Source organism: Aulonocara sp. 'chitande type north' Nkhata Bay, linkage group LG23, assembly GCF_057382095.1.
Source record: "Aulonocara sp. 'chitande type north' Nkhata Bay isolate Kocher_YH1m ecotype deep benthic linkage group LG23, A_spYH_male_GT1.1, whole genome shotgun sequence".
NCBI classification, from domain to species: Eukaryota; Metazoa; Chordata; class Actinopteri; order Cichliformes; family Cichlidae; genus Aulonocara; species Aulonocara sp. 'chitande type north' Nkhata Bay.
In genome coordinates this window covers 31,518,713-31,527,702 of record NC_141365.1, presented here as the reverse complement: position 1 = coordinate 31,527,702, position 8,990 = coordinate 31,518,713, and the positions used below count along the sequence as shown (strand labels likewise).

Genomic DNA, 8,990 nt, shown 5'->3' with positions numbered 1-8,990 from the left:
ACAGACAGTAAAGGATCTCTCAGATAGATATGACATAAACCATTTTAAAACAACGCCAGTAATCCCAAACAAGTCCATCAGCCTATTTATCATGATGCTGTGATCAACAGTATCAAAAGCAGAGCTGAGATCCAACATAACCAGAACAGTGTACTCTCCAGAGTCTGCTGCCATCAGAATGTCACTAGACACTTTAAGCAAAGCGGTTTCAGTGGAGTGCAATTTGCGGAAACCAGACTGGAAAATGTCCAGAACATTGTTCTTTTCCAAAAAGTTTATAAGTTGTTCTGCAAGCATAGTGGAGCAACCCTCCACTAAAGCAAAATAAACCCATAAATCAATATATATTAAACATAAAACAACTCAGTAAATGAGATGCAAAAGAAACAAGAACCAACAAACACAATTAACCAGTACTCAGAACAATGTGCAAGTCCTGGAACTCAGTGAAGATTAAAGAGAACGACAACTGCAAGACAACAGTATCATCACTTGTATGTAAATGTACATTATTCACATGTGTCACTACTTTGCCAAGATCTGGAAGAAAACCTAAAGTATTACCCTCACGAGAGGAAATTGGTTTCTGGTGCAACAGCGTCACTCCACACAGTGTAGAATGATGCTGCCAGAGCTTTACATCTGCTCCAAAATTGACACCTTCAAGCTTGACTGAAATTTGCAGCTGCCCACCTGGACTAGTTATATGCTTTCTCAAGAAAAGTTTTATGGTCAGATGAGACAAAGATTGAGCTTTTCAGCCACAATGACAAGTGGTATGTTTAGAGTAGTAAAGGTGAAGCTTTCAAACCTAAAAACACTGTACCAACTGTCGAGCATAGCGATGGTAGCATCGTGCTGTGGGGCTGTTTTGCTGCCAGTTGTACATTGCACAAAGTGGATGGAATGATAAAGGGCTACTTCCAAATTCTTTAACTTCACATGTCTGTCTGCTTCCCAGGTGTTTTTGGTGACTAAAGCTTGAGCTTTACATCACTTCCACTTTTCCACTTTTGTGAGATCACCGGTCTAGTCCAATCATCTTTCTGCCGGCCTTCTTTAGGCCAATCAACCTTCACTCCGTGTACTTCAAATTCCAACAAGTAAATGATGTTAAATACATGAAACGTGCATTTTGAATAGAGAACGCAGACCATTAAGCTTCTGAAAATCTTCCCAAAGCCCTGCTTAAAATTTGTGGACAAGGGATAAAACCTGTGTTTTGCCAAGAAGCAAACCACTTTAACGGAACTCAATTCAATACCAATTCTGCCAGAGTGGTGAAATATTTGCCCAGAATTATGTCAGAAGATTGTTGATGGCTACCAGAAGCATCTGGCTGAGGTGCAACTTGCTTAGGGACATTTAACCAAATATTAGCGGATGTATATGCATGTTGTTAGCCCGTGCGGATTAGAGAAACTTGTACAAGTTACTAAAGATGTATACTGTACAATCATTCCACCCTGGAAAAAGAACAGTTTACTTAAAAGCCCCAAATTACCATGATATTCATCCTCATGGATAGTTTATGCAAACTTCTGAACTTTACATTCAAACCATCACATAATGCTATTGGCATCCCTATAATGTTAACCTAATGCAGGCTTTTTAAAAAATATCTTTTTATCCACAAATTCTTTAATTTTGATCATAGCTTCTAAAAAACGATTCAGGAAACACTGACAAACTTTAGGAACGATCACAGCCATATCAAGCTGGGATAACAAACGCAACATAATAAGTGTTAGAGTTGAATTGTTAAATGTTTGTCATTTTTATGTTTACCATTTGTACAGTGTTTTAACTCTGATGAAAGAAATTCCACTGTCCTTCCCCCCAGATTCTCGAGGTTCTGGTGGGGGCTGTAATGTTTTATTGCAGATATATCCTATCTGGAAGATCTGCTTCGTTTGATGTAAGCTTCCTGCGTTTACGACCCTTTGGTCAGCAGGAGGTCTGACACACACACACACACACACACACACACACACACACACACACACACACACACACACACACACACACACACACTCTTACAGAAGTTCACACATACACATTTACATACAGTCCTTGTCTTTGTAACCAAAGGGGGTTGCAAGGGGAGGTGTTTAGTAAACTATTGTTTGAAGTTTGTCAATAAAAGGCAGCGAGAGGAGGCCACCATTGGGGTCATTGTCGTGCTGGACACAGATGAGAGGCCTCCCTTGCACAAGTAATCGATCGATCGACTGTCTTGTTTTCTTCATGATGAATATGTCTCTAGAATTAGCGGGGTTTGTGGAAACACAGACCCAACAATAAGTTATACAAAAAGAATCCACTTTTCATGCAAGTGTGACAGTTTTTCCTTCTCAACTGTAGCGATTTGTAGCGCCCTAACTGCAGCGACTCCATCACTTTTAATGTGGCTTTGGAAGCAATCACAGGAGATTAACCTGCTGATAGAAGCTTCTTCACAAAAGCACATAACAGCTCTGAAATACATGCTGGAGCTGTGCCATTTATTGCTTTTTGCAAGCGATCAATAAATTCTGAAAGTCAATCTTGAAGTTAACATGGAGATGTGTAAAGTTAGCAAATAAGGGCTGAGAGCAGGGTGGGGGCTTTTAATGATGTTGTCTTTAAAACAAAGATACAAACATGTACATCTCTTAAAATGTGATTTCTAATCAATGTTGCCACAGAAAAATGGACAGAAAGTCAGAGTTCACTTTGAGCTTTGATTTAAATCTGCTGATCTTAAACATTTGGATCAATACAAAGTGTTATTGATAGTATAAATAGATCTTCAAGCTTTAAGTCCATCCACATGTGGCAGTGCGGTCACAACAGAGGGAGTTCAGGAGCATCGAGGAGTTCTTGTCCCAATTCTGACTCTCTTATGGCAAACAATGTGACGCCTGAGCTGTATGCTGCAGGGATCCTGATGTGAGTCATCTTGGGCTGATTATTTTCTTCTTCTTCTTCTCCTTCCTCCTCCGTGGCCATCTGCCTCACCTGACCTGAGGAAAACAGGAAAAACAGTGTCAAATATCACATCGGGCACAAAATGTAAATGTAGAACACCATGATGACCATGTTGTGAGTAACAAATGCTGCACTGTCCAACCCGAGAAGAAACAATAGACGTTCGTCTTCTTCAATACCAATTCAGTGAAAAGGAGCTGCTGCTTTACCCTCGACATCCAGGGCCTTCCACCGTGGGTCGGACTGGCTCTCCGAGAGGCCCGACAGGGAGCAGTCGGGCGTCAGTCGCTGCAGCACGTCTTCTCGACGAATCAGCAACATGGATTCACTGCAGAGTCGCTGGTGCACCTCTCCCTCGCTTACTACAACGCACAATAACCAACACCAGCATGAGGAGCTGATTCCTCTTCCCTATAAGCAGCTATTTCCTTTCCCTTACTCACCTACATCTAAAGGATTGGTCATAAAGACAGCGTTGGATGTGACTCCGAATATGAGCTGGTGGTGCCAGGCGTCGGGCACCTCCTCACCCTCGGGTACAGCCAGCTGCATGTTCATGGTCGCCACGGGAACAGCGCCTTTTCGGATCCAGCGGGCGAGCCAGGGGACCAGTCTGACTCGCCTGCTAGGGTGGAGGTGGAAGAATCGGCCCGTCACCTGGCCTCCGCTGGCCTCCTGCGCTCCCTGGATGAGCTGGATGTGAGTCGCACCTGAAAGAGCGGGATGAAACGGGACGCCGACATTTATCGCATCTGAATCATAACAGTTGAACAAAAAGTACGTGTCACGTCCGCTCAGAAGCTGAAATGTCGGTGTAAAAACTGTGTAGCAGAGCCGAGAAAGTCAATTACAGCCTCTCCTGCGAGAGACATCAAACTCTTTGTCTAATTCAATAGGGTACTTTTGAATTCGCCTGGTTGGCAATGCAGCCAGCTGTCACACTTGTGGGAAGCAGCACTTATGGGTTCAAGACATTACAGAACGGGGCAGTTATAGTCCCTGTTAGCATCTGTGACACCCCAGATATTACTGTCTGTGGAGCTAAATTAAGATATGCACCTATACCACACTTTATGTATTAACATTTCATTACCTGAAATGTCATGGAACAGCTTGCCGAGAGAGTGAGAAATTTTGAGCTTGAGCCAACGGCTTACAGTGTAATACCTGCCAATTTAGGGGGAAGCTTTTAAATTGCACAAAAACACACATTTTTAGGGAATTGTAAATGCTAAAGAGACTGCATTTATGTGGCTTTTCTAGTCTTAATGGCCACTCAAAGTGCTTTAACACCAGAAGCCACGCTCGCCCGTTCAGGCAGAGGTTTATAGTCTAGATCAATTCTGTTTGAGCTGTGTAACCTTCTCGGTCCCCTGGGTTCTTGAAGCAAATGGCCAAAAGCAGCCCTTGGGATCATTTTATGCAGCCCGTGGAGCAGAAAAAGGAAAGAAAGCAGTACTGTATGCACAGGTATAGCCAAAAGACATTTTTTTAACATCTGCGGTAATTTTTATTTAGCAACATTGCTCTGTGTTGGTACCTCATCACCGCTTTCATTTGAATGTGAGATGGATATAGAACTGCAAGACCCCCTACTGCCAGCACCAACGCCATGCAGAATAGAGCAGGCATCACTAAAAACAGATATTAAATAGTATTAGTTAAAAAAAACAACATGAAAGGAAGAGCTGGGTTGCAAAAAGGCTTGCAGGGGCAGCTTAAATAGGCTGCTCACTTATTTGGCAAGGGGTCACCACAGCGAATGGATCCACAGATTTGACATCAGATGCCCATCCTGATGCAACCATCCCCGACTGGAACTCAGAATTCAGTAGCATGTGACCTCTTCAGGCTGGGTTTGTTTCTCCTTTTGGCAAATGTTTTCACCACTATACTGAGGGGCACTACAAGAGATTTTTCAATGGGATGTGAGATGTATAACGTAGGCCAACACTGAGCTCAGCCGATCTGCAATCAAGACAAATCACAGTTTAATTCCATCTCTCCAAGCTGTCCACCTGACAGCTTTTGTTCAGATTTCTTAATTGTCTATGTCGCTTCTGCAAGAACTCAGAGGACCACGTGCATTGTTATTACATCAACTTGTCAGCAGTCAGGACTGAGATTTGTTTAGTAAGGCGTAGCAAAGAAAAAAAAATCCTCTTATCTTGGAAGAAGCAAGCACAATAAAGCACAATAAGAAAATAGACCCTCATGTTTTGCATCAACTACTCGTTGCTACATTCTTATTAAAGAGGAATCAAGACTCATTAGGGTTTACACAAAAACATATTCCAGTATGGAAAGAGGGATTCTGACCAGTTTAAGTGCGCACACATCAGACACATTCAGCTTACAGGAAGTAAAGACTTCCTGTAAGATGGCACTCAGACAGTTAGAGTGCTCCCCACATCTCCACCACCCTAAGCCTCAGTATGGGCTCCTAACAGGTTGTATGCCATGTCCCTTGTTCTACTCCATGATTGCACCCCATCCACCACAGCAACACCATCCACAGATGACACCACGGTGATGGGGTTCATGTCTGTGTGAGATGAATCGGCCTGCAGGGACGAGGTGGTGCAGATGACGGTGAGGTGCAGAGACAACAACTTGTTTCTTTTGTGTGTGGTGCAGCTGCACAGTGGCAAAAAGTCGTCTTTAGAGGAACTCAACAACACTCGCTGTGTCAGGAAATCCCAAAAACATTTTGTCTGACTCATCACACCCAGACAATGCAGTACAATAAAATCAAGGACAATGTTACTTCCCCACAACTATTTAAGCATAGTTTTCATTTATTTTGTATATATTATTTGTATCCTCTTTAGCACTAAGTGCTGAACTTAGTTTTGCTGAACTTGTAACTTAGTAATTTTAATCATTATTTAGGGGTCTGGAAGCCATGCTAACTTGTCGCCGGGAAGGTTTAGTCTGTTACACTGGCTGGAAAAGACGCTCACTTTCAAACTTTTTTTGCAGTGTTAGAGCATAGCAATATCTACGGCTGGATTAAGTGCATACAAATGCCTTTTTTTCTCCACACACTTTTGCACTTACAGGGTGCATAAAGTGTTCCAGAGGGCTGTCACTTGCCTGCAGCTTTCACTTGGAGAGCCCCGGCCCTTGAAGGTTAAACAGGAACTCCAAGAGAATCGATCTAAAGCCACTGTCGCCTGCTTGTGCTGAAATAATTCATTTACTTGTCATTTGGCTTTCTGTTTCATCAGCTTGTATATGCTTAATCAAGTTAATGACAGTCTGCTGAGCTTGGTTTCATTTTTATGGAAAGTTGAAGCATCTAAAATCTGTCCAAATCCTCACGGCAAAGGAGCATTTGCAGACCTTCAAATGTAAGCTTTTTACTTAAAAAAGCAGTTATGGTGTGCTTATAGAACATGTGTGTCTACTTTCCCTCTCCCTCCCCTTAGGGAATCCACAGTGAAACAGGACCTACACCCTATAACTGTTGCAGTAGTCAAAAATTCATGAGAATGAAAGTTACCTGGCAATAAAAATATATATTATGCACAGACAGAGAAGAATGGACTAATCCAATTGTTCTCTGTCTGGAAAAAAAATAGTGGAAAGTTGGATATAAGAAAGACAAATACAATTTCAACAGTACGTCTCAGTTTTTCCACGTGATAAAGAAACAGTAATGGAGGAAATGAAAGAAACCTGTCAGCACCATGGTTTGGGTTTAAACTTTGAAAAAATGAATGTGTAAAATTACAGAAATAAATTTGATAGCTCATTGCCCAGACTCCTGTAGTTTCTGTTATTTCATGTGGACGCATTGCAAAAAAATAAAATAAAAGAATTCTATAGTCAACAGTGGAAAAACTGTTGTTTTTCTGTTATTTCACTGCATCTATTACTAAATTATTTTGGTGTAATCTGAATGGGCGTGGGGTCGGTCTTTATCACAAAGAAAAGCTTATAATACATTTCATATTTTCCAAAGCCATCCAATGGGTCAGACTGGAGTCTCTGCGGGTCGATTCTGGCCCCCAGGCCTTATGTATGACCCCCCCGATTTAGACTTAATACTTAAACGTAGCTCAATGATCAGGATATGATAGTGCACACGGCATTTTCTGCACATTTATGTGCACTTTTTGCGTAAAACAAGCACACCCCTCTCACTCTCTTTAGCCATGTTTAGTGTTCTCACCAGCTTCACTGCGGGACAGCAGGTAGTCCGGCAACGGTGACTCGTTCCTCCGCAAACGGGTTTGGACGCAGCGGTCAGCTTCCTCCGGGGTCACGTCTACTCCGAGCGCCTTCAGCACGTCCACCACAGCCGTGGCCCCGCAGGCGGACGCTCCGATCTGCAGGGTCTGCATCTCCAGAGCCTCCTGGACGGACCACAGCATGGCTTCATCGGCCCCTGCCTCCTCATCATCCTCACGACCTCCCCGCACCTCCTCACACACAGCCGCCTCCATCTGAGAGCCTCACCTGGAATATAAGTAAAGGTACAAAGTCAAAGTAAAACACCTGCAGCCATTAACCATGTAGCCCATGAATACGGAGGGGAGAGCTTAACGAGATCCAACACATATGTGCACCGAAATTACTCCTCATAGTCCACTCGGGTGTTTGCCAGTCTAAACAACGGATTTATTTACGTTTATTTTACATGTCCTCACCATTTCTCACGCTGTCAGACACAAACCGACAGCTGCAGCTACAACAACAGTGTGCGCATGCCCGTACTGCGCGTGTTCTGCTCCTCACCGCTTTCTTTACCAGCAGGGGAGAGGAGGAATGAGGCGACTGGCGCCCCCACTGGCCGCTTTCAGCTATGACCCACGACCACTACAAGTGCATCTCTGCAGGCTGAAGGCATTTTTACACCGAAAACAATTCAGTTTGCATATCTGTCTACAAACCGTGTTTATAAAGTAGTACTGCTGCATTTTAATGTATTTGGAGATCTGCAACAGACTTGTATTAAATCATTTTGGCGTATCCAAACAATTGTTTTTTGTTTTTCAACTGTGCATGCTCTTTAGATTTTTTTTAAATTCATTTATTTATTGGTAAAGTCTAATCTGGTCTTATTGTACTTGAGTGTAACCAGATGTTTGTAGCTCGGAGTAAAGTCTCTGTATGTACATCCATTAAGGCATCGCTTATAGATTTTAATAATGATTCTCCTACCTTTCTGAAAGTGTATTTGACTTGGTTTGATGCTGTGAAGTTGTTCTGTTTAACCACTGAATAATAATTTTGTCATCATCCACTTTATTTGTCTTCTGTGCTCTTTCAGGCCTTTGTTTGTAGCTGGCCATCATTCTTTTAATAATGCACAAGATTATTGATCTAGCCACTCATAAAGTTGTTGCTGTCTCTCTGACAGGTTTTTCTTTGGTTTCTTTGGTTGATCTTTGGTTTCACTGAATGATGGCCTCCCTCACTTGCACCAACATCTCTTTGTACTTTACAGTGTAGAGTATGAAACAACAGGAGAGCAGGCCTCACCTGGCCATGAAACTACTTGTCAGTCAATTGTCCAATTATTTCTGGGGGTTTGTGCATAAAAATGGCAGTAATTCCTAAACACTCAGCAAAATACTTTTGTTAAACACTTGAATTAAAGCTGAAAGCCTGCACTTCAGTCACATCTTGATTGTTTGATTTGAAATCCACTGCGATGGCGTACAGATGCAAAACTACAAAAAATTGAAGCCTTTGTCTAACAAGTTATGGAGCTGACTGCATGACCACAAAGCCCGGACAGTTTTCCATCAAGCCAAAAGATGTCAGTGTGGCTACATGCAACTGCAGCATGCAGAAGCGCAGCATGTGTGGTAACAGCAGATATGTACGTGGTGTCACAATGTTTGATGCTTTGTGAAAGAGCCTGAGGCGTGCAGCACGTCGCCGATGGCCGCGTCTTCTTTTTGCCGTGCACGGTTATCACAGGAGGAAGGGGGGGGCATCGGGGTGAAGTGTACAGAGAGCAGACAATCTGAGGCATTAAAGGAAATAGTGTAACAAGGCCACTGTAA

The 8,990-nt window shown here is 42.8% G+C and overlaps 1 protein-coding gene across 1 annotated transcript; it reads right to left on the bottom strand.

The window, feature by feature from the left end:
- Window positions 1-2,604: 2,604 nt before the first annotated feature.
- On the bottom strand, window positions 2,605-7,709 carry LOC147302207 (uncharacterized). Its single transcript, XM_086281846.1, has 5 exons — window positions 7,626-7,709; window positions 7,148-7,434; window positions 3,414-3,680; window positions 3,180-3,332; window positions 2,605-3,005 (listed from the first exon to the last, which is right to left on the bottom strand). The coding sequence occupies exons 2-5, from the start codon at window positions 7,419-7,421 to the stop codon at window positions 2,827-2,829; spliced, it is 873 nt and encodes a 290-aa protein (XP_086137972.1). The 5' UTR covers window positions 7,422-7,434; window positions 7,626-7,709; the 3' UTR covers window positions 2,605-2,826.
- Window positions 7,710-8,990: the final 1,281 nt, after the last annotated feature.